This window comes from Lissotriton helveticus, chromosome 8 (genome assembly GCF_964261635.1).
Source record: "Lissotriton helveticus chromosome 8, aLisHel1.1, whole genome shotgun sequence".
Lineage (NCBI taxonomy): Eukaryota > Metazoa > Chordata > Amphibia > Caudata > Salamandridae > Lissotriton > Lissotriton helveticus.
In genome coordinates this window covers 901980989-902007695 of record NC_136069.1, presented here as the reverse complement: position 1 = coordinate 902007695, position 26707 = coordinate 901980989, and the positions used below count along the sequence as shown (strand labels likewise).

General features: G+C 45.5%; 1 protein-coding gene across 1 annotated transcript in view; it reads right to left on the bottom strand.

Annotated features, from left to right (window-relative positions):
• PROZ (protein Z, vitamin K dependent plasma glycoprotein) overlaps nucleotides 1-26707 on the bottom strand; it is a 264854-nt gene that overhangs the window by 20518 nt on the left and 217629 nt on the right. The window contains exon 7 of the mRNA XM_078657699.1: nucleotides 324-441. Within this exon, the coding sequence (XP_078513825.1) occupies nucleotides 324-441 (118 nt within the window). The remainder of the gene's footprint in view (nucleotides 1-323; nucleotides 442-26707) is intronic.

The window sequence follows — 26707 nt, the reverse complement described above, 5'->3', positions numbered from 1 at the left end:
TATTGAAAGTCTTTCGGATAGGATGTGTTTTTTTGTTATGTCAACCAGCTAATATTGTGCTTTGTAATGAAATTAACTTCTCTGGAATGCATAATAAACATCAATAAAAGGGTATTTAAAAAAAAAAGATCACCCTCATGGAACTCGTTGACGCTATGACACGTCATGATAGATTTCTCATTGAAATATCATGTTCAAGGTAGTGAACACAATCCTACGTATTTCCTCTGATGCAAAAGTAAATAATTCCTCAGAATAGCCTTTACAGTCATGACATTCTTTCACTACATTGAAAAAGAAAGAAATATTGCCTCCCTACTTACCAATTGCTACTTTGAAATCGCTGTGCATACTAGTGCATTCAGCGGTAGTCAGGACGAATAGGGTATTCAGAATAGCACCACTGCAAAACTCTCTGCCGCCTGAGTCAACTAACAGGACCTTAAAAAGAAAACATACATTGTCCTTAACTACCAAAAGAATGTTAACAATGGTAAAAGTACATTTAGCCTGTAAGAGTTTTCAAAATTACCGACAGACTCGGAAAGCTGGATTTTCAAAGTAGGCTAGCAGGTTGGGGGCCCTTTTTAGGGTTCTTCTGCACAGCTCTTGCGCTGTGCTGAGAAATCTATGGTTTTTAATATAAACTTAAAAGGCACTTACATCTAGCCTCCTCTCTTCTCTGGCTTCTTATTGATTCCTGTGCGTGACACTTACCTTTCCTCCATTTCTATTGGCGGTAGCATATTTTCCTCCATTTACCAATGCTTGTTCCTCGTATGCTTCTTTTATCAGTTTCCTGCTACTGAAATACTGTTAACATGGGCTCTAGTGGAACTATATTTTCATAAAGTTTTGCTTTTTACTATTGCAGCATATTTATATAACAATTTATCACCTTGCATAGAATCACAAGATGTTGCGCAGTGCCACCGAGGCTCAAACTGGGATCACTAGCTCTTAAGGCAGCAGCTCTGGTCACTGCGCCACATCCTCTCCACTCCCATGTTAACTGTTAGGGAGCTCTTTCCTTCTCCCGGACGAAGATTGATTAAAACTGCCCTTTATTAATTAAATTGGGGAAACCTATGCATTGCCAGTGCTTGTTTATTTATGGTAGGTGCCGGATTTGCAGCTGTAGGCCAGAATAGCCGTGTTTCCTACCTGCAGTGCTTCAGCACTTTACAAAACAAAAAATGCCAAATAAATGGCTTTCAAGAGTGCTGATCAGAACACACTCGTTTCAAACCTATTTCTTTGTGCATGTGTTCGTTTCTGCTTGTTTTTGCATTTGTCTGGTTTCTGTCTTCTACAGGGTTGTTGTCACAGCAGCACTGACATTCACGGCCAAGGGAGTGAGGGTCTGCTGCTCTGTGGCTTAGAGGGTTCAGTTCATGCAGGCCTCACATAACTAAATGTTCATGTGTTAAGGTCTGACTTCAGCCAAGAGATTTAGACTTTACTAAAATAATATGTATAATATGGTTACTTGCAGGGACTTTAAGCCAGCCCTCTCAATCCATTGTTTCGTATTGTGCCATTCAAATTTTTCTTCTGTACACTAGATTATACAGCACAAAGGGTCTGCCCATTTCAAACACTGGCTAATTTCACTGTGAATGACAGCATTCTGTTCTTTCACGTGGAGCACATTCACACACAAAACAGTACCCTTCAGTGCCAGGGACTACTCTGAATGACAATGTATGATTTTTGAGACCAAAGCATATTTTGGCATTTTGCCAATATTCCTATTTTGTTTGCTGAGTACCCAGCAGCTTCCGAACAATAACCTTTAACAAAAACAGTGACAAAACAAAACAAGGGTTGCAAACTCAAAAAAGTGGCACATAACAACAGACCTATTGGCTTTGCAAATGTTTGTTTTTATAATTGCATGTATTTGAGAGACAAGTGACAGGTGGCATAGCTATCATTAGTGTAGCAGGTGCAGTGGTACTAGGGCTCACTGCACCACACCAAGGTATAGCTGTTGTTTAGCATTCAAGGGGCGAGGGCCGTGTGCCCATGATCCTTTGATATATGAGTGCCCATTGTACCCTTGATGTAGTACTGTCGGTGGTGAATCAAGTCTTCCAATAAGGCACAGCAGCCTCAAAAGCCGTAGTATGGGGTCTGAATTGAATTGAATGCACTAGAAGCAGCATTCTGGAGAAGGCAGATAATTTGAAGACGGAAAACCCTACTTAAGGAGAAACCACAATTCTTGTCAGGGTGAAATGCAAGCAAACTCTAAATTGACGTGTGCTCAAACCTCTGGTAGCTTGGCAGAAAAGCAGTCAGGCTTAACTTTGAGGCATCGGTATAGTATTTATGTTGCACACAAACAATAATAAAGTGAAAGCACAAGATAAATCCCATAGCAATTTGTAGTAACTTAGTCCAGACGTGTAGAGGATCTTTAGATGTTTATTTGTAGATAGTTACAAGTCATCCAGTTAAATCCAATACAAGACCCCACCAGGAGCAGCCACCATACTGCTCAGCCCTTCTCAACTGACATTTCTAGCTCCCAACATTCTGTAACACATCACTGGATGAACATTCCACTGGCAGAGCAAGAGATTGCATGAATAACATCAAAGCCAGGACATAACATATCCCCTTTTCTTCCATATAAAAACAATAAAGAAAGAGAAGAGAGAGAAAACCAAGATAGAGAAAAGACAAAGAGTCAATCAGAAATATCGCAAACCATGAAAGAAAAGAGCAACCAAAAGAAGATGCGAAAATAAAAGTGAAGACAACAGAGAAGAAAGACAATAGGTGAGAATGCCATCCTCCCTTCTACCACAACAACAGAAACGAAAAGAGAAAACACCAACGACTAACCCAAATTATACTTGCCTGCCAGGCATGTATAAAAAGAGACAAGTCATACCAGACACTAACAAAGAGTAGGAGAAGAAAACCTCCAGTGTACAAAAGAACACCACAGTAAGAGAAAAAGGAAGAAGAACACAGAAGAAAAAGAAACCAGAATCCACAGATGACACCAATAAAAGATATCAAAAGGAAAACTAGGCTGTAACAGGAAATAGTGAGACAATTAAAATAAATCACTCATACTTCTCATAAATTAAAATCTCAATATAATAAATGATGACGTTGAATACCAATTGAAAGCTGTAGACAAAACACATTAAATTTGAGAAAATCACCAATTGGTATTCAGACCAAATACCCTGTGATGGTAATATTGTAATAAACAGGTGGTGAATGGGTGCACACTGTGCACTGAACTGATGAGATCAAACCCAATAAACACACCACGTTAAAATATTGTGCACTGTTGTGAAGGGACTAAAACCCAAACGACACACCCTAAGTAGGGTAAAAACATAAAATTGTTGTGAACTGTTGAGAAGGAAATACCCTGGAGGTCATTTCCTGTGCACTAAACAGATGGGACTGTAACCCATGTGACACCCATGTGGAGGCAAAAATTTTGTGCACCGTAGAGGTGGGACTGAAACCCAAATAACCCAAGTGCGAAAACAAGGGATAAAAATGTTATGCACCGTAGAGATGGGACTGTAACCTATGACACACCTACTGTAGAGGCAAAATTTTGTGCATCATAGAGGTGGGACTGAAACCCAAAAACCGACATATAAATGCAAAAGGGACTGAGGGCCAGATGTAGGAGCCCTAATACCGGTCGGTAACGGCCGATTTCGGCCGTTACCGACCGGTATTTGGCTTTTGACATGTAGGTGGGTCGTAATTTACAGAATCGGTATATTTACCGATTCGGTAAATTTACTACTTCGGTATTTTACCGAATCGGTAAATATACAGATTCTGTAAATCCATATGTAGGTGGCACAGTTTTCAGTGCCACAGGCCCTTAGGAATTCTTATTTCATCACCCAATCCTATTGGGTGGTAAAATACCGAATTCCAGTGTACATGCACATCTGACCATGTACACCTATGCCATGTGACACACAGACATGCCCTTAGGGCATGTATGTGTGCCACATGGCACACAAGCCTGCAATTGGGGTGCTACAGGGTGTCAAAGTGACACCCCGTTCCCCCTGCCAGGATTCGGTATTTACCGATTCTGTAAATACCGAATCGGTATTTCCCATTGATTCCTATGGGCTTCAAGCCCCATAGGAATCAATGGGAAATACCGATTCGGTATTTACAGAATCGGTAAATACCGAATCTTACAGATTCGGTATTTGTAATTTAAAAATTACCTACATCTCCCTCCTTCTAATTTACTGATTCATAAATACCGAATCGGTAAAATTCGGTATTTATGAGTCGGTAAATTAGAGTTACCTACATCTAGCCCTCACATCCTTGCATACCTCGCCAAGGAAAGCAGACTAGAGTTGTGCACAAAATGGGGAACACCCTATAGACACCCTGTGTAGGGACCATGTGAAGTACAGCTAAACCCTGTAAGGAAAACCAAACATCCCAAACTTAAGGGAAACTTATTGTGTGGAAATGTGTAAGCTGAAACATTGTAAAACTGAAATAGAAATAAGAAATTCAAAATTTCCATACATACTGAATAGTGAAGCATTGACTGGAACACTATAAACTGAACATAAATAAGACATCCAAAACAAATGTGAAAAAAAATCACTAGATGGCAGCATAGCACAGCACAATCAATACTGAAATGAATGAAAACAAGATTTCACAAATTAGAGCAATCCTAGACTGCACTCGAGAGAAAAAGTGCTCCGATAAGCTTTCCAAGTGTGTATAGCCCATTAAGATGAAGACATTTCTTCATGTTGCAGATTCTTGAAATCCAAGTGCAGAACGTGAACAAAAATAAACAATTCCTGGAACTGGATGGTAGTGACTTTGGAAAAAAAAAACTTTTACTCACCACCGGTGTAGAAAAAAACAGCCTCATGCTCATTCACCTTGAACACGACATTCCTGTCAGTCTGCATGCTCTAAATAACTCTGTTGAAGATGACGCTGATGTAAAAAAAAACGTGGTTGGCAAATGGCATGAGCGTTGTTGGCAACGGGTTATGGAGCAAGGCAATGCTGTAAAGATGGTGCCAACCGCAAGAAGGTGGCATGTTAGGTGACGCCGTGCTGGGTGGTTGTAGGCGAGAGTGTGCACCCAAAATCACTGCAGAGTGAGGCTGAGACGGAGAAGGAATCCAATGCGCCACCGAAAGTCTAGAAATCTGTAAGAAGGTGGGAGCGCGCTCTGAGCATGGCGCACGTTGATATTTTAAACTACAACAGGTCGGTTGAACTGCCAAATTGTGAAGGGAAAGCCAAGCCCCATACTTAAGTCAAATAAAACTTACTACTACTAGGCCACGGAGATATCGGAGGCGGCCATTTTGGAACAACCCGGTCAATAGCAAGGAGACCGGTGGCAGGGACGGGAAGAGAGGGAGAAGGTTGTTGGCTGAGGCAAGCAAACACAAGAAGCAGCACTACGTACGCACAAAACGCTGATAACACCAACACACTAAGGAACGGAGCAAATCCGCGATCCAGCAAGACAAAACAGAGGTCAAAGGTCGGAAGGAATAAATACGAGGTGGTGGCGGTAGACCTTGGAGAAAAGGCGAAGAAGGAACTGATCACTCAACCACGGTGACCCCCTAACCCGGCCCTGCAGAGGAACAACAAACAACTGGATGGTCGTCACGCACCCCACATGTCACCTCCACCCCTACGCAGGAACAAGCAAGCAGGGGGAGCTGGCGGGGGGAAAGACCAGAACTAGGAACATACGCGAACCCAGCAGGTTCCGGCTCGAGACTTTAACACCAGCAGGCAGAGAGAAAACCGGCCGCACTCATATCTGGTCAGCAGAGGAATCCAAAAGATGGCAAGCCAAGACGGCAAATCCAACAACGAGCCCAAGAAAAGGAAAGACTTGCCGGACTCACCAGTAAAAACAAAGATGGACCTAAAACACGAGGTCACACTAGAAACGCTACTAAGGAAAATAAATGAAGGGAATGACCTCGCCAAAGCTACCAAGCAAACCATAGATAACATGCAGCTAGAGCTGGCTGGGATCAGAGCGGACCAAAGCAAAACAAACAGCAGGATAGACGCCACAGAGAAAAGAATTAGCGACATCGAAGATACCTGCGCTCAAACAAGCAAGCACCTAGCAGGCGTCTCCAGGTAATCATCCAACATGGAGAAACAACTAGCAGAGCAGGAAGACCGCCTTAGGAAGAACAACATAAGACTCCTGGGGGTCCCAGAGGGAGCAGAGGAAAATGCGGAATCCTGCATAGCTTTGGTGGAGGGGCTGTTACCTCGGATCACGGGAATCCAGTTTGACAGGCAGTTCGAAGTGGACAGAGCCTACAGAGTGCCAGCCTTCAAACCAAGAACAGGTCAAGGGCCTAGACCAGTGGTTCCCAAACTTTTTTAACCCGTGGCTCCCTTGACCTAATTGGCAGTTGGCCGTGGCTCCCCACCATTTTTTTACCGGTGGGCAGGTGGGGGGGATGTAAGCAAGACCAGCCTCCAATCTTTCTTGCACTTTGTCGTTTCACAATCATCTCAATCTCCTCCTTTCACTCTCCTGTGTCCTCTATGTCTTTCCTCCACTCTTTCTTGCACTTTTTCTGTCGTTTCTCCCTCATTTCAAGCTCCCCCTTAACTCTCCTTTTGTGTCTGTCCTTCATTTTTTACCCTCATCTCAATCCCCCCCTTTCACTCTTCTGTGTCCTCTGTGTCTTTCCTCCACTCTTTCTTGCACATTTCTGTTGTTTCCCCCAGCAGAAGGCAGCAATGTATGCTTCTAAAATGTCGTGAGACTATGGGTCTGATTTAGAGTTTGGTGAACACTGCCTCAATTCTGTGTGTTTCAATTTTTAGCACCAACCAGATCATAATTCTATTCAGAATGCCGTGTTCATCTGGATTCTGGTGGTTTGCCATAATGCCCCATAGTGACATGACGCTAAGCCTCTCAACAGTGTGACTGCTCCCGAAAAACCAAGAAAAGGACTAAGAACAAAAAAATGAAAGTTGGGGCATATTTACAAGGCACACACAGACAGTTTTTGACCTGCTGTGGGTTAGCTGGTCTGGTGTCCGTCTTATTTCAGCTGCACCTGAGTTCTTCACAGGTCTTGAAAAGACCCTTTACTTGTTAACAAGGCTTTGTTGATTTTCACCCCTTCTTAGAGCCCCTGCATCTCCATTCTGCCTATTTCTGGAAGAATTACCCACCCCACCCCCGAAATTTTCATTATCCCCCCACCCCTCCGAAATGTGGCTCTAGTTGCGCCTCTGGGTGATGGTGAAGTAAGAACATCAATGAAAGGTGGGCAGGGAGGAAAAAATGCATCATTCAGAAAGTTAGCTCAGTGTGTTAATTGGCAACCTGCTCTTGGGGAGTGAGGACGCCGCCCAGCCTGATCACAGTGTCCCACAACATGGATTGGTGCACTCGGGCCACGGTATACAAGGCATGGGGTTATCCTCGAAAATGTGAAAAGATTTAGGCCAAATGGCGAGATTTCCGGGAGCAGGGGGAATGTGAGATAAAAGATGGAAGAGGCTTCATCTGGGCGGGGAACACCTTTGGGATCCGACACACCGAGTAAAGAGCGGTATGGGGCCCACATGTACCCGGGAAGAAAGGGGGGGCAGTATGTGCAGCTGTAGATGTATATAACCTATGTATACAGGATGTTTGGGTCTGTCATGATATGTATGATACTGATTTTCTGGCAAGTTGTAGAAAATATGCCTGGCGTCATAATAGAGAAAACTCATTAAAAAAAAAAAAGAAGGTGCGCTATGTTCAGCAGCTAAACTTAAATTCAGTGATACATGTACATACATATAAGAGTAAACAAACCAATGAGTACCAACATTCAAAGTTATGATGCCTAAAAAGCTAAGATTGACTAAAGGTTCCATATTACATGAGGTGCTTGGAGTTGTTGCATGGTTACATGCAACAGCTCTATACAAAGTGTCAGCCTCCCGCTCTTAAATGTGATAATTAAAATGCAAATTCCGAACACAGAAACTCTCAGGCTGGCTTCATGTGCTGGGCAGTTCGATTATAATGAAAATTCCTGTTTTTACCTGAACAATATAGTTGTATCAGCTTTGACATACAGCTATTAGTAATCTGCAGGATTCTATTGGTTCATTAAAAAAAATGAATTTCTGTGGATCATTTAACTGAAGTAAAAAGTAATTATAATTAGCAGGGGGCACCATGGGAAAAAAGGCCATCGGTGTGCTATAAAAGGAGAAGAAAGACAGGGGTAAAGAAATACGAGGGCAAAGAAAAGTGTATAAAGAGAGAAAGAGAGAACTGAAAGAGAGAGAAAGAGAAACAAAAGAGATAAAGTGAGTGAAGGGGCGAGAGTAAAATACAGCAAGGGGAGAAAAACAGTGGGAGGGGGAAGTGAAGCGAGAAGGAAAAGATAAGGGAAGAGAAAAAAGAGAAAGGTGGAGACCAAAGGCTCAGAGCCCGTCCTCTGTGCTAAGGCCAGGAGGTTGCACTACAGTTACTAGGGCTGTTTAATTCTCTTCATGCAGCAGAAACGAAGCATCTTTCTCTTGCACGTGGCCCCACACCTCAGCCTCCTCTTTCTCCTTTTAATCCTCTCAGAAAAGGAAGGAGAAGACTGCACCCCTGCAAATGGGCTGACACATGACAGATTTATTCCCAAAGGAGCGGCGCCCCCGGCTACTGATAACGGCGCCCCAGGGCGCCGCGGCGCACAGTTTGGGAACCACTGGCCTAGACCAATCATACTCAAGCCACTAAGAGCCAACCACACAGAAGCAATCTTAGCAATGGCAAGGAAGGGCAAGAACCTAATGTGGAATGGAAACAAACTCATAATAACGCAAGACTATTCCAAACACACGGTTGACATTAGGAAGGGGTTCCTGGCCCTCAGAGACAAGTTACGAAACAGAGGCATAACATTCACTGTTGCGGGACCCGCCAAACTGAAGATCACAAACATTTGACGACCCAAACAACCTGAAGAGATACCTGCAAGGCCCACCAATGGAAGACATGGAAACTCAGAACACGAACATCAGCCCAGCAAAAAGAAGAGCATCCACTGGAAGTAACGAAGGAGCCAGTGGAACGAACACCTGAGAGACTAACTGATCGTACTTTAAGCTTGTCAACTTTGCAACTGATCTACCTCAAGAAGATATCAAGAACACGAACTCTATTTCTACCTCAACCGCAGCAGCAAGTGCCTACGAGAAATCCGTAATGAGCCATATGCTTTTTGTTTTTCCTTTGTTCTAAGATGGTACTCTTCCGATTTGGACAGTAAGCTCGGCGCGACTGATACATACTCAGGGGGGAGGGGAGGAGGAACCTCGATGTCGCACGCCCGACAAACAAAAGAAGGAGGGAGGGGGGTGGGGAGGGAGGGGGGAAGGGCAAGGGGGGGTCTAGGCAAGTACAGTTTCTCATATTTTCTATCTTTCTTACTATCACTCTCACTATCCTCTACTCAGCCTCACTCTTTGAGGCGACACACTACACCCTGGGAGGAGGAGGCAGGAGGCAAAACAGGAGGGAATCCCAAGACAAGTATCCGGGCAATGGGGCACAGAGTAGACATAAGAGTGACCCACAAAACACCACAAAACACCGAAATATAGGCGCAGCTGACGGGATGGGATGACGTCATCAAGAGTAGCACATACCTCAGCCGACCTTAAAATTGTTTCGCTTAACGTCAAGGGCCTCAACCATCCCGTCAAACGCAGATAAGTGATCGAATACCTTACGAAACTTAAGAGCGATATATGCGTCCTTCAGGAGACGAAACTCTCACGGGAAGACGCATCGCGACTGAAAGCAAACTGGATTGCAGACCATGCATGCTCTCCAGCCATACAAAAAAAGAGGGGGGTGATCACACTACTAAACAAGAAATCTAAGCTAACAATCCAGGAAACATACTCTGACGAGGACGGCAGACTACTGATAACTACCCTCAAAAGAGGTGACAAGACGATACATGTAGCAAACATCTATGGCCCCAACACACAGGACAAGGAATTTTGGGAAGGGGTGGAAAAGAAACTAGGCGACATTCCACAACACAAGCTTATAGTGATTGCCGGCGATCTCAACGAAGTTATGGACGATACTATCGACAGACACTCACCCAAAGCACGCACGAGACCCCAAACACCGAACACGCTAAAAAACATATGTAGCAAACTCCAACTTAGAGATCCCTGGAGACTGCAACACCCTGACACAAGGGACTACACCTTCTACTCCCATCCACACAACTCATACAGCAGGATAGACTACATCCTGATATCGGCAGACTACACACACCTTACCGATCAAACTGAAATATCAGCAATCACCATCTCAGACCACGCACACATTAGTCTAACACTAAGAGGCAAACACAACGAAGAACGCTGCAGCAGATGGAGAATGAACAGCGACATTCTCAAAAACCCCGATAATGTAAAAGAGATCGAGGGTGCAATCACAGAATACCTCAAACTCAATGACACCCCTGGCATAGACAGAGCAACACTGAGAGGCAGAATCATAAGTATCAAAGCCAGAATGAACAAAGAAAGGAACAAAAAAACTGCTGAGCTGGAACAACAGATAATGGACCTGGAGAAGGGGCACATTGCTAATCTCAAGAATGGCAACGCGCTGACAGAACTGTCCAAAAAGAAATATGAACTGAACAGAATATTAAGCGAGAGAGCAGGGGGGTGGATTAACAAATATAAGGCGATCAACCTGTGCTCGGCGAACAAAGCGGGAAGGCGTTAGCCGCCTACCGCAAGTGTAAGCAGAGACAGCACACTATCGCCGCGATAACAGATCCCAACTCCAGGTCACAAACAGCTAATAAAGAGATCCTTGAGGTCTTCAAAAAATTCTACGAGGGACTCTACACAACAGACACCAACCTCAAGCCAGACGGAGGAGTCAATCTCCTAGAGAAAATAATAAGCCGGGCCGAAGAGGCTGAAATGCCAGAAACCGGTCCCCGGTAGCTTGTCTCCTTTCTGGTGAAGAATTGGCTTGGTAGTTTGGTCTGCCCTGTTCCCATGATGCACTGGGCCAGGGACAGACTAATTTGCATATAGCCAGGTTCTGAGCTGGGATGGGGCAGTGAGATAAATAACGGTGATGGATCAAGCCCTGATCTTTGGACTGGGTAAGAGTGGTCTGCTTAATTCAGACACTCTGTTCATCACCACCCCCTTTTCTGTACCATGCCTCATGGCAGATCAGAGGGAAGCGCTTGAGGGAGGAATAACCGGGCCAGAAATAGAGATAGCAGTAACATCACTGAAAGAAAACAAAGCACCAGGTCCTGACGGCTACACTGCCACCTTCTACAAGCGCTTCCTCCACCTCCTAAAACCCACACTGGAAGTATTCACACACTGTAGCCAGATAGGCAGCATGACCAAGTCAATGTCCGAGGCGGACATCATAGTAATCCCCAAAGATGACAAAGACCACCAATACCCAGCCAACTACCGGCCCATTTCACTAATCAATGTAGACTGCAAGATCTACGCGAAAGCACTGGCGATGAGACTAAACACATATCTGCCAAGCATAATCCACACCTCACAGTTTGGTTACATAAAAAATTGATTATCCAACGACAACACCAGAATACCATGCCACCTGATAGACAAAACATCCAAAACAAACAACCCAGCCGTGATGATAGCCCTGGACGCCGAGAAGGCCTTTGACAGAGTCTCCTGGCCCTTCCTAAACAACTGCATGAGGACATTTGGCCTAGGAGATCAATATGGGAAGATGGTAATGGCACTCTATAACAAGCCAAGGGCCAAAGTAGTGATTAACGGTGCTGCGTCAAACCCATTTACGCTAGGCAGAGGCACAAGACAAGGGTGCCCACTATCACCGGCCCTGTTCCTCTTAGCCATAGAACCACTGCTAGCTATGATTAGGGCAAACACACACATAAGAGGCAACGCAACACAGGACTGCGTGGTCAAGCTGGCTGCATACGCAGACGATGTACTAATCATGACGGAGGAACCGGACACATCCATTGCAGCACTAATGTCCACCATCGAGGAGTACGCACAAGTCTCAGGGTACAAGCTCAATAAAGATAAGTCAGAATGCAAACCATTGAACATCTACACCACAAAAGCGTCACTAAACAACTCAGGCCTAACATGGCAGACAAAACACCTAAAGTACCTAGGCTTATACTTCGGAAGAGACCTAAAGTCAACCCTCGACTACAACGAGAGCAGACTTCTAAAGAAAGTGAAAGCGAGCATAGACACATGGTCTCCCAGATTCATAATCTGGTGGGGGAGAATAGAATCAGTGAAAATGATGCTAACGCCCATAGTCAACTACACACTAAGCATGCTGCCACTCAAACCGACAGACGACTTCCACAGGCAGCTAGACAAACTACTCAACAACTTCATGTGGAGGGAAAAAAACCAAGAATAAGCCTCCAGAAACTGAGACTAAACAGGAACCTGGGGGGCTTAAACCTCACCAATTTTAAGACATTCCACACTGCCTGCCTAGCCAGGCAAGGCATCCACTGGGTAGCCCCAAGCCAAGAGTACAAACCCGCATGGCTGTCTCTAGAAAGAGCAATAATAGATGGCCTAGACCCGATAGCTATACTAACCGCAAACAAACACCCCCAGGCCAACAACACTATCCTGAAGAACACAAAGTCAGCGCTGCTCAAAGTAGATAAGAAGCTAGAGCACAGCATCAGAGACACTGAATGGATCTCCATATGGCACAACACGAAGCTCAAGTACAAAGATAAAACACTAGACAGGAAGGAGTGGTACACGCAAGGTATCTCCACACCAAAACAACTAATGAGACAAGGGCAACCTCTCACTTTTGACTTAATCAAGAACGAGCACAACCTCCCTAACCTCGAATTCTACACATTCCTGAAGATAAAAACCGCAATCACCAAAGCGAACCTCAACAAAAACACCCCCTCCATCATAGAATACATGTCAAACATAAACAGGCTAGGACACCAAACGTCCCACATATACAAACTACTCAGCCCCCACACATCAAGACTTAACGACAAACCCCTACAGCACATAGAAAGAGATAGGGGAAGACGTCTCACGGAAAAAGAGAAATCAACTGTATGGCAAACCGCAACCAAACGTAAGATAACCCCACAGCTGGCCCAGACGAAATACTGGCTGCTGCACAGAGCGTTCTGGACTCCGGCCCGCCTGGCAGCTGCCGGTATTAGGGAAAGCGATAAATGCTGGAATTGCCACAAAGAGAAAGGGGACCTGGAACACCTAATCCTACACTGCTCCAAGGTCAGAAAGTTCTGGAGCCAGATAAGGCAGTTCATCTCTGGAATGACTGGCCAAACGCTACAAGGTAGCATCACTGAAATCACAGCGACAGCACTAGCCCCGACCCCGGAAGCCAAAGACGACAGAGACCCGATAGACCTCCTCTTAACGTCAGCGGTGAAAATAATCTCCATGAACTGGAAGGACACTAGAAAGGCCACCTTCAAAGGCTGGCTAAACTGGATCACCTTCCTGAGGGGAGCAGACAACATAGCCTCACACCATTCACCGAACCACCACTCAGGGGGGAAATGTGGAAAGCACTGGACGAACACATGATCACCCTCAAACCCCCGTAAACGCCCCCGATCGCAAAGCTGAAATCAGCCGACAGAGATCCCCCCCCCCCCCCCCTTGGGGTTTTTCTTTTCTTCTTGCTTTTTTCCTTTTCCTTCTTCTTCTCTCTTTCTCTCTTTCTGATCTCTACACAAGTTCAGCGAAGAAGGGAACGCAAATGCAAGTGCCTAATGGTATATACCGAAGGAAGCGAAGTACACACTGTAAACTTGTAAACCATGCTAACCCACCATTGAGATGTTGGAAACCGTAACTGTACTGTATGTATATATATACCTTTCTTAATAAAAATTTGTGAAATAAAAAAAAAAACGTACCCACAAAACTAAATTTTTCACAAACCAGCCGAGTCAGGCAGGCTACGTCACAAACAGTCAGTGTCCAAAGCATCAACAACATGTGTCAGCATTGCGATGTACCACTCTGGCAACCACAGCCAGAGAAAAGTCAATAATAGGTAGTGGCTACGTGAGAGACTTTGCACGATCTGTATAGCATGCGTGGTACTGCCATTTCCGCCATGCCAAGAGCACGACTCTGTAGTGTAGATAAGCACAAGTGCAAGCAGAAATCATGGACCCAGATGTAAAGTTTGACACATTCAGCGCAGCATCCATGTAATAAAAAGAATAGTTTACTGTGCATAGAAAGTGTCTTTGCGCATATGTAACTTTTGATGAGCACAATGTCTATTGTTTCAAAGCTGCAGCAATCAGGGATGCTCTGTGGACAGCATAATTGTAGTGTTGGACAGGTCCAACATAGGCAGTACATTGGCACACACTCTGGGCAGCGTCAATGTGATGATGGATAATTCCAACGCAGGCATTAATCAGGCACACACTCTGTGAATTATCGATCTAAATAAAAAAATAGGCTTACTGTACATGAAGTCAGTGTGCGCAGAATCCTTGAAGTAAGTTCCACGGCAGAAACAATAGGAACTGGCACACACCTGAGCACACACACTTCTTTACCAGACAGTGTGCAGATGTAGGCTTACCCTCACAGAAGGCTCAGCACCATTAGAAGTAGGATTTGTCTGAAACTTAGAGATGCATTCAGGAAAGTAGACAGCCTATAGGAGATGAACAGCCCTTCAAGTTGAACAGACTGTGCTGTGTAGACTGGAACTGGCACTTTGCGTTGAGGGCGACCGATGGGAGGTCACTGGTGGGGTCAAGGGTGCCAGTTGAAGGTAGAAACAAGGCTTCAGTTACTGTTAAGTCTGTAGTAGAAGTTGATTGAAGATTGAAGAGGTGGAAGATGCAGGTTCTTTAGAAGATCGTCTCCCAAAATTATAGTAACTTAGTCCAGACAGGTAGAGGATCTTTTGATATTTATTTGTAGATAGTTACAAGTCATCCAGTTAATTCCAATACAACACCCCACCAGGAGCAGCCATCATACTGCTCAGCCCTTCTCAACTCGTATCTCTTGCTCCCAACATTCTGTAACACATCATTGGATGAACATTCCACTGGCAGAGCAAGAGATTGCATGAATAACATCAAAGCCAGGATATAACACAATTTAGAGGAATAGAGTAGAATGTAATAATGTATTGGACACCAAAATGACACAAATCCAATTAGTAGAACCAGAAATATGCAATTTTAAAGGTCTAGGTTAAAATATTGCTTTAAAGCACCAAGTGTCAACTGTGGTTATCTGTTCTTGCCAGAGCGGGACAAAGGCACAAGTTCAGGCCCAGTATGATGGAGCATGGGCCAGATACAGGGACCAAGATAGGCCCACTGAACTAAGTATCTTAAATCCTGGTTACGGAGCATTGTGAGGTCCTGTGTCGAGGTTGAATTGCGCAGTGGGGCTTCCTAGGAGCTGTGGCTGCAATGTGAGTCCTTTGTTGAGGATGCGTTGTGCAGCGATGGTTCCAAAAAGCTGTGGGGCTCCAAAGCAAGTGCCTGCATTGAGGATGCGTCATGCAGGGACAGTTCAGAGGAGCTGCAAGGTCCTGCGTTGGGGATGCATCAGGCAGCTGCAGTTCCAATGCGATGTTTCTAGGCGATGCATCGTGCTGTGTCGGTTCTGCTTGGACCACCGCTGGGCTGGCAAGGCACCTTCAGGCCCACGTTAGGGGTCCAGGACTGGAGTGGCACCACTTTGTTGCAAGGACTCACAACAGACATAGTCCAGGTTCTAGGTTCAAGGAAGTTGGAGCCTTTTCTGTCCCTGAGGCTCTGATCAGGAGGCCAGCTAACTAGCCCTTGGAGACACTCTGGTGGTGCCGGGTTCAAGATATAGGTCTAGCTCTTCTTACTCAGTCAGCAACGCAGCAGAGTAGCAGTCCTTCATGCAGCATGGCAGCACAGCAGTTCTTCTCCTGAGTCTTACACAAGTCCAGATGTGTACTCAAGAGAGTTGAGTCTGAGAGTCCTCTATTTATCCCTGGTGCCAACGTAGAAGTAGGAGAAGTTTCTAGAGCTTTTCACCCCCAAAGTAGTTTGGAGTGTCCTCCTCCGTGCCCTCACCCCGGTTTGTCTGGGGCACAATAGACTAGTGTGAAACCCTTTGTGAGTGTGCTAAGGCAGAGTCTTTGTGATATGCAAGTGTGGTAGGTGACAGCTCCATCTCCCTATCAAGTCAGAGATGGCCCATTTTGCCAACACCTATTCCCCCTCTGTCTCACTCTCTGGGAGTAATGCAAAAAAGACCAACAGCCATCTACACCTAGTCATGTGACCCAGGATACAGCCTGCAGGCAGCAAATGGCTGGTTCAAGAAACTCTTTAAAAGTGGCATTTTCAGAAATGTGACTTAAAATTCAACTTTTAAATTACAATTCTTTTAAAGACCAAACTTATTCCCAATTGAAAGTTACCACTTTTTAAATGTAATAAGGTAACCCAATTTGGAAGATGCAGTCCCTGCAGTAGTGAAAAACAAATTAAGAGTTGTTCACTGCCAGGACATGTAAAAGTCAAGAGTACAAGGCCAACTTTTTGAATACATTGCTCCCTGCCCTATGGGCTGTTTAGGGCCTACCCTAGGGGTGACTTATACGTATTGAAAAGGAAGATTTAGGCTGGCAAAAGGTTTATTTTGCAAGGTCAAAATGGCAGATTAAAACTATATACACAGGCTGCAATTGCAGGAGTGAGGCATGTTCAAGGGGTACTTAAGTGCATGGCACAATCAGTGCTACAGGCCCATTCGTAGCATTTAATTTATATGCTCTGGGTACATGTAGTAACATTTTGCTCAGGACTTACAATTAAATTAAATGTGCTATTTGGGTGTAAGCCACTTTCCCCATGATTAAAGGAGAGAGCACAAGCACTTTAGCACTGGTTAGCAGTGATAAAGTGTGCAGAGCCCTAAAAGCCAACAAAAACAGGTTTAGAAAACAGGAGGGTGACAGCAAAACGTTTGGGGATGACCCTGCAGAGAGGGCTAAGTCCAACAGTATCTGTAGAAAGCAGAATAGGTGCCTTGAAGAGAGTAGTGCGTTTTCCTGACAATCATCTATGTTCATTAGATTCCCTGTGTATTATGATCTCAAATCTTACAATGTATTTGATGTGCGCTGTTTAAGCATGTAGTGTGTGTACATTATAAACCCATAAGTTATTATGACAAAATTGATTTAAAGTCGGAGATATTTCTAAATATACATGTATAAAAATACAGAGTTATGTTATGGAATATTGATTTGTATAGTGCACTATCCAAGCCCTTGGGCAGATGTGTAGATGTGAGGTGCCCAAGGTGCTTACTGGAAGAGCGAGTTCTTCAGAGTCTTGCATAACTCAAGAAGTGAGGAGAAGGCTTTGATGAGTTGAGGGGGGTTGTTCCATGTCCTCAGTGAGATGTAGGCGAATGCGCGACCTTCAATTTTGCTTTTGCAGATGCAGGGAATGTATAGAGCTCTCACCCAAGGAAATAGACAACATGATTAAAGATTTCACAATTGAAGCCATCAAAGGAGAAGACAGAGAGACCCTTGAGCAGAAATTAAAGGCAGAAGAAATTGGGGAAATAATTAAAGAACCCAAGTAGTATAAAACTCCAGGCCCAAATGGGCTAGCAGCTGAATTCGTTATATGCTTGAACAGTAAGCTGGAGAAGTCCGCTAGTCAAATGTTATAAAAATACAGGGAAATGGAGACATTCTTTTTCGTTCAAAGAACAGTCAACATCATGTTTATTCACAACTGGGGAAGCTGGTCGAGGAATGTGCCTCATATAGGCCAATTTATTCATTGGTTAGGAAGGTGAAAATCCTTGCCAAAGTCCTAGTGAACTGAATATATGCGTTCATTGATAGGTTGATCCGCCTTGATAAATCAGGTTTCATGCCATGTAGGTCAGTAAAACATAACTTAAGGAAACTCTTCTAGCAAAGAGTGAATATCATTCAAGAACCTGCAGGGATAATTTCACTGGACACTGATAAAGCATTTGATTCACCAGATAGTGATTTATCAGAAAAACTGAAGTTCTTTTTAGATCTTAGGAAGGCCAACATTGTGCTGGTCAACAAACATTGTAACCTGCCTGAGGAATGTGCCTGCAATTGCCCAATTTCTATATTGAATAGGATGGTGAAGATCCTTGTCAAGGTCCTAGTGAACTGCCCATATACAGTAATTGATAGGTTGATCTACCTTGATAAATCAGGTTTCATGCCATGTATTTCGGCAAGACAGAACCTAAGAAGACCCTTCTTGCAAAGGGTGTATATAATTCGAGAACCAGCAGGGATACAATCAGTGGATGTTGAAAAAACATTTGATTAACCAGATAAATATGTTAAGAAAAATGGGATTCAGTCCTAGTTTTATATCTTGGATAATATTCCCCTGTACAGAACCGAGGACAAGTGTCAGAATAATTGGGGTGGTGGGGGGATTCATCCTGGGATCAGGTAAAAAAACAGGACCGTCCTCACAGCCCTTCCTGTTCATGTTAGATCTTGAGAGCCGCTGGTAAATTGGATCCAGGGTGATGTATTAGTTAGAGGTTTGTTTTGTTGAGGTGGGGGGATTTTATATAGCGCTAACTCGACCCGAAGGTATCAGGGTGCTGTACACAAGCACCAGTTATGTTACAGACAGACACATTCCTTTTGTTAGGCATGAGGAGATAAAGTGATTTGCCCAGAATCACAGAATGTTTAGCTTTGCTGCTGAAACTTGAACCTGGTGCCCCAGCTTCCAGGTCAACCGCTTTAGCTTCAATTCAATTAAAAAAGGCTTTATTCAGTGTAAATAAAACAAACACCATGAAAGCATACTAGTACATCAATAAAAAAAAGAACATACACATATTGCATCATAAACCATACGAAGTTAAAATCAGATTTACACATTCAGCTTTCCACAAGGTTTTTAAATCAGTTTAAAATTGATGAAATATTAATACATAAATATATCACCAAGCGAAAGTACAAATTGCTGCCAAATATACAATAAAGTGCTAGTGCTTAGAAAACCTAAAAGTATATGAAAACATATATGAACAAATTTATAATTACAATTAAAAATCTTGTCTTTCGTATAACAGTACATCCAAATGAGCATATTCTTTTCTCTTCCTAATAGAGAGTTGTACGAAACGAATGACAGAACTTATAATTTTCGCATTATCCAAGCCACAAGTAAAATTAAAAGCATTCTTAAATTAAAGAGTCTATTTCTTAAGAAAAGGGGTTTTAAAACTGATTTCCGGATACCCATATAAAAAGGACAAAAAAGTATGAAATGCAAAGTTGATTGTAAAGTTTTACCGTCACATGGGCAGGGTGGTAATGTGTGGTACCATTTTTTAGTTTTCGGAAAGGCAATTAAATAATGTAGGGTGCCATTGCTTAGCTTCGTCAGATAAAATCTATGCTGTGTATCCTTTATCAATATCAAGTATAACTGAGTGCCCCTCATAAGCGGGCGTTCACAGTAACCCGCTATGCTCTTTTTTTGGCTGATAGTCCTTTACCCCTCTAGCTGTTAGGCCACATTCTCTCCCCTAGAGGGTTGAGAAGAGACCATGTCTGGGAGGACATCATTCCGGTGTACGATGAGGAAATCCTTCTATATGAGCAAGCATTGAACAATTGATCACTAGGATCTTAAGAATATTTCATTGGTTTGGTCAATGCTTAGGCCCACACTTATATTGGTCAAAATTAGTTATATTCCCCCTCACAACCTAGGACCCCCTGGCAGGATGTATCTGTTGTGGCCCACAAGGGAAGAGTCTATATAGTTGGAAATATGCAATACTAGGAACAAGAATGAATGTATACAAGAACATTTAATGACACTTGTAGCCAATTACAAGGCAGATATGGTAAACTGGAAACTTTTGATTTCATTGCTGGGCAATGCTGCATTACACAAAGTGATTGCACTACAGAATTTCCTATTCGTTATTCAAAACACCCCTTTTGAGATTTGCTAGACTTGTCTTTTTCAGTGGGTTTACCCCCAGACTTTTAGCATTTTGGCCTTCTGTTTTTGACCTTGTTTTTGTTGGTTTTAGGACTCTGGGTACTTTACCACTGCTATTCAGTGCTAAAGTGCATAAGCGCTCCATGTAAATTGTGTTTATGTATTGGTGTTTCCATGATTGGCTTATCTGATTTACTGCTAAGTCCCTAGTACATTGCCCTGTGTGTGCCCAGGGCCTGTAAATCAAATGCTGCTAGTGGGCCTCTAGCACTAATCGTGCCACTCACACAGGCAGCCTTTCAAAGGTGTCTCAGACTTGCCACTGCAGTGTCTGCGTGCAGTTTTTACTGCCTTGCCGACCTGGCACGTGCACCCTTTTGCCAGGCCCAAAGCTTCCTTTTTCTTACATGTAAGAAACCCCTCAGTTAGTTCCAAGGTACCCCCATTGGCAGAATAAAGTGTATGTGAAAGGAAGGACATGTATTGGTGTGTTTTACATGTCCTGTTAGGGAACGAATGTGTATTTTGTTTTTCACTATTGCAATGCTATCTGTCCCCTAGGCTGACATGAGAGTTGCTGTGTAACATCTTACAAGCATAACTTTCCATTGGGACAAGATAGCAAAAGGGAGTTTAGGCTTCCTGAACTCTGGAATTGAAAATTCATCTTTTAGTAAAGATGATTTTGATATTGTGTGTTTGAAAATACCACTTGTAGAAAGTGGGTATTTTTGTGGCTTACCATCTATGTGCTTCTGCCTGTTGTGCATTCGCTGTCTGAATGTTAGACTGCCGTGGGCTGGTTTGTGCATTCACACTAAACAGACACCAGGGGATTATGAGGTGTGTCCTGCCTTTCTTGGGTGACTCATAACCAGGCTGAATAGTCCTGGCTGCATTTAGAGTAGTGGGACACATTGTTGCTTGCTCCTGAATGGACTGTGTCTGTCTTCCACAGTGCTATCTCCACCCCCTGGAGTGAGCCTGGCAAAACTGATTTATGTATGCCAGTGAAACTTTGTTTGTGCAAACTTCAAAGGGAACTGTGGCATACATATTGGGGCCCTGACCCCAGAAATTTAGATTACTGCTGGACTAAGGAACCTGCCAGGTAGAAGTGCTGAAAGAACTGTGAGGCGAAACGTCCCCTTTGACCTGTGCTTTGCTGTGCTGGCCTGCAGTTGCTTCTTATGTCTTTGGGCAGGGAAAGGAATGGACTGTTCTTTATGCATTCTAAGTATCTCCAAGGGCTTGATGTAGACCTTCCCTCATGTTGGAATTCTCAGGGAAATCAAAGACGTCAACATCTTCTGGGTACCGGCTTCTGGAACTGGAGGTTTCAGCTACCACAGAGGAAAAAGGTAACCTGACGCCGTCAACGATAATGCTGCCGGCTCCGTGACCTGAAGATACCGCAGAGGACACCACTGCACTTAGCACTGCAACCCTGGTCTCACCGTTGATGCAGTCCGATGCCACCACTGATCCTCTGCTTGCACGGTGACCTGTGGGCACCACACTCTGCACGCCTTGCTTCACACTGCCGCCCTGGTATCCCCGAAAACGCTACAACACGTCACCGATGCCTCTGCCTGCACTGTGAGCTGTGGACACTGCTCGTTGAGAACACGGAGCACCGTCCCGCTTCATACCACAGTCCTGGTATCACCGATGACGACGCTCCAAGCTGACATCGATGCAGCTACTTGCACAGTATTTTGGGGGCTCTGCACGTAAGTTACACAACGCACTGCCACATTCCACACTGCAGCCGTGGCCCACTGAGTCCAGCGCCATCAACTCCAGATTGTCAACCACCACCACTGCCTACACCGTGACCTGTGGGCCTGCACACTGTATTGCCCCATCTTGCACCGAAGCCTTAGGTCTGATGACGACAGCCCTTCAGCAACGACGACGCTGCCTCCACCATGACCTGGATGACCGTCACTGAGCCGCTACCTGCACTGCGACCTAAGGGCACCGCTCATCACACTGCTCCACTTCACCCCGCAGACCGGACAACTAATGACGCCGGTGCTCCTGACTCCAAACTCAAGGAGTTCGACCTGCAACGGGTGTGACTTCAAGGGCCAGACGTCTCCTGCATTGACTTCCAGAACCGATGACAGCTGACGACCACTCCTCCGGAGCACCGCAAGGTCCGACTCCCAGCATCTCCAAAGGTACTGTTTTTTAGGTCTCCCAAAGCTGTAGCTGGTCTGCAATGCCACGGTTGGCCAGACTGTTGGATTTATTGTTCACTATGCCGTGATAGCCACTGACGGAGCTATCGACTTCAAGGAACTTTATATAAAGTCTATTTTTGCTTTATTGGCATTGTTGATAGATTTTTATCATTTTGGTCTTGTTTTACACAGATAAATATTGAATATTTTTGTAAAATTGGTGCAGTGTCCTTTTTTATTGATTTCACTGTATTACTGTTTGTTAAACGCAAATGTTTTACACAAATGTTTTACACACTGCCTCTGGGATAAGCCTGGCTGCTCCAAGCTTCCAAGGGGGTGAGCAGGGGTTATTTTAGACATGTAATCCCCTTATGCTGACCAGAGTGGTGGATTCTGCTGGCTTAGGTGCAAACCCTATACAACCAGAAAACCCATTTCTAACAATAATCCAGACTCACACATCACAAGAGTGGATGCTCTGACTTGATACCTTCCCCTGAATAGGGGTGCTTAAAAAATAGCACTAGCAACATTGTGTATAGAAATATATGAAGGAGGGATAGTTCTTTTAGGTCTGAGGAAGTACTATTGGGCCTCCCACTAGATAATCACTAAGGACTGAATCATTAGTTGTCAGCAAGAACCAGTGGTTAGATGGGTTATGGGGTTAAGGGGATATTTGAAGGCACAGAGGAAGACTGCAATGACAGTCAAGAAAAGGAAGGCTGACAACCAGAAGATGGAATGAAAATATAGGCTTACTCTTGAGGCCCACAGTGGGATTCCAGATTTTTGCAAGACCTGTTAAATCTTTACGGCTATAACACATGTGACATACTGTGGCTCTCCTACCTGGGAGACAACTAAGGTTGTTTATATAGAAGTAAAATCACCACTTGAATATAGAGTGTTGGCAGCCCTTTGCTTAGGAAAGCCATATCACAAGTGAATAAGACACTGATGAATAATTGTCAGGGTCCTTCTCAAAGATAAATGGCAAGAAGACATAGGAACATAGGAGGAGAAATATTGAAGTATTGCTTGTAGGCATCCACGAGAATTGGCTATAAGAGGAAGCTTCTGTTTGGTTCAATGGAAGATATTACACAAATTTGTACTAGGGTTTTTACGCTGAAAATGGACAGAGCAGATAATGACACATGATTTATTCATACTATGTGGGAGTGTAAGTGTACTCTGAAATGCAATCATTCTGAAAATTATCGAGCCAACAGATAGTCACAGTGACTGGGGCAATGCTGGAATTAAGACCATAACTAATTAGGGGTGATCTTACAATACACAAATACACAGAGTTGGTCTGTAATGTCGCAATGGTGGTGGCAAGAAGATACGTTGTCAGACTATGGGGCTGTCAACACACCCCAGTATTGAGCGAATAGGACGAAAATATGGACTGTGCATGTAGGTAGAAGAGCGGTGTCCCAAGTAAGAGCCTGTCAACTCACATGTAACAAAACCTGACGGTGCTGAAGGGAGTTCTGCAGTGGGACAGAATAATTTGAATGTAAAATAATGGAGAAATCTGAAGGAGTACGGGAATCATGGCGTGGTATATTTGAAGATAAGGCCTGCAGTCTATGGGGGGCGCTAGAGGGCGCACTTGCTGAATGGCCGCTCTTACGTGAGGCTCCAGCTGCCTGGCATAACGATCCTTCATTTATCCTGTTTTTCTTGCGCGCACCTGCCCGAAAATCCCCACGGAGGGGCGGCGGGCCACTCTCCACAATCGGTGCAAGTTCTGTGCAGCTGCTCCATTGTGCCCCGGAGATACGAGCTGCGGAGCCCCCCGGCCGGCGCGAGCTTTGCTGAGACGGGGCTTGCGGCCGGCGCCTGGACGTGCGCGAGCCCGGGGATCCACACGAGGCAGGTAGGCCTCTGACACTGCGTAGGAGGCGCGGCCGGCGGAGGCGCTGGGTCTCCCGAAGGACGGCTGCTGTATAATTTTAGTGAGGCACACTGCTTATTCCACGTGGGGAGAGACGGTGTGAGCCTCCCACGGGACTCGTGCTCCTAAGCCTTCTAAGATTGCATTTCTGAGCGCTCTGTTTTGGCGCCATTGTGAACCGGCTGCACACGTTGGTGGGGGTCGGCGCTGCCACGGGACTGCTAGCCCGACCACTTTCAAGCCTCGGACACTGCCTCTGCTGGGATCCTGGTGAGCAGCCGACCCGGTTGCGGGACCTGACTCCTCTCCTCTAAGCGCTACGCCCCTGGCTGAGTGGCCTGCGCTGTGCTTTCTCCTCCTGACCTGCACTCCTATTCGCTGCTGACAGCCTCGCTGGGGATTGCTGTGCCGCCCGCATTGACTAGCGCCTTGGCTGCCGACCACACATTACAGGGCCACATAGTGAGAGTGCACTGTCCCTCTTTCCACTTCCCCTTTGGCGGCGGTGCAAACAACGCAAGGCGCAGTGGGCTCCCATTCCGTGCGGACAGAATGGGCAAGCCTGACAGTCGCCAACCCAAGCTGCAATTTGACAATTCGGCGCAGAAAAAGACGTCGCGACACACGGGGGACGCGGCGCCACCCAGGAGCCCGATTGCGGGGGCCTCGACATTGGCCCCGCCGACCCCAGATATGGCCACCATGCTGCAAGAGATGCGCCAGGGCTTCGCGACGGTGGTTGACAAAGTAGACCGGCTGACATCTAGGATGGATGGAATAGTCCAGAAAATGGACGTACATGAAGAGCGCATAACCGAGGCGGAACGCAGGATCTCGGTGTCTGATGACTTGACTGCAGCGCATGACGCTCGCCTGGCCAGGATGGACAATGTGCTGAGAGTGATTGCCGCCAAGAACGAGGAGTTGGAGGCGAGGAGCCGGCGGAACAACGTTCGCGTCACAGGAATTCCCGAATCGACCAACACTGGGAGGATGGAGCATTACATTGAGAAACTGCTGACGGCGACGGTGGGGGCAGACGCGCTCTCGAGCCAATTTATTGTGGAACGTGCACATCGTTCCCTTGGTCCTCAGCCCAAACCCGGAGCCCCGCCGCGACCCATCATAGCGCGCCTGCTCAACTACCGGGATCGAGACGCAGCACTCAGGGCTGCCAGAGCGAACCAGAACCTAACATACGACGGCGTGCCCTTCTCCATTTACCCGGATTTTACCCCGGTGGTCCAGGAACAGCGACGGAAATTTCTTGCGGTCAAAAGGAAGTTACGAGACTTAAACATTGACTATGCTCTCCTGTATCCAGCCAAACTACGTGTTACACATCAGGGAACGCAACACTTCTTTCTTAACCCGCAGCAGGTTGAGGACTACCTTAAAACATTGCCCAAACGGCCCAGGAGAGCTGCGGACGCTGCGGACTTGAATGCATCTGATGTTGAGTAGGCCGCTGCTGGCATGCTCAGACTACGCTTCTTGCATTTCAATGATTTGCCTTCACCTCCCTCGTTGAGGAGAGGAACTCATTCTACTTGGTGGTGGCTGCGGCCGCCTCTGGGGTGCCACGGACAGGTGTTGGACTGCAGGTGGTAATGTATGCCAGGCCCCCACCCCCTTATTCCCTCTCTGCTCCGGATGGTGACTCCAAGGGTGGACTTGTACAGAGTGGGATAGCAGGGGGTGGTGGTTCGTGCACCTCTGATGACCTCCACTGGGTGTTCCCCAATGACTTTTCCTTGGATTCATGTTTTTTGGATGGTTTTTAGTATTTTTTTTGTCTGTGGGTGGGGGGCGGGACTAAGGTACTGGCTGGTTGGGGTGGCTTCAGTGGGTGGGGGGTGGTGGGGTACTTATTGGGAGACTCGAGCTTGCACTAGGCGAGATGAGGCTTCTGTTAGAGGAGCTGGTGACATTAGAACTGTGTGGGTTTGTATTGAGGAATGTTTGTCCTTTTTCCGGCTGCGGCTGGCTGTTGAGGCTGTTGGGTGGGGGGTGGGGTGGGTGCACGTTTGGGAAGGTTGTTGGGTTTCCAGTTTTGACATGTGCGTGATATGGTCTGAACTCTGTTTGCTGTCCTTTGGGAGGCTTCTTCGACAACACTGGGGGTTGTGGGGGTGGGATGGGTGGTTTGTGCGTTCTATGTGGCTGGGGGGGGGCACGGGAGGTGGAGGCGCTTCGTTGCTGTTCCATTCTGCTATCACGGGGGGTGTCATTGACCTGAGCCAATTGGCCAATAACATGTCGTTTACTGTAGATTGGGTAGCTGTTTCCACACTCTATTCTTGCTGTTATTCATCTCACCTCCTACATGGCTGATACACGCCTGAATGTTGTAACTTGGAATGTGCGAGGGCTGGGGGACCATAGGAAGAGGAGACACATATTGAGGTACCTTGATCGCCATAGCATCCACATTGCTTTCCTTCAGGAAACGCATTTTGCACCCCACAGAGCATGCGCATTTGGGAATAGATGGGCCTCTCACTCGG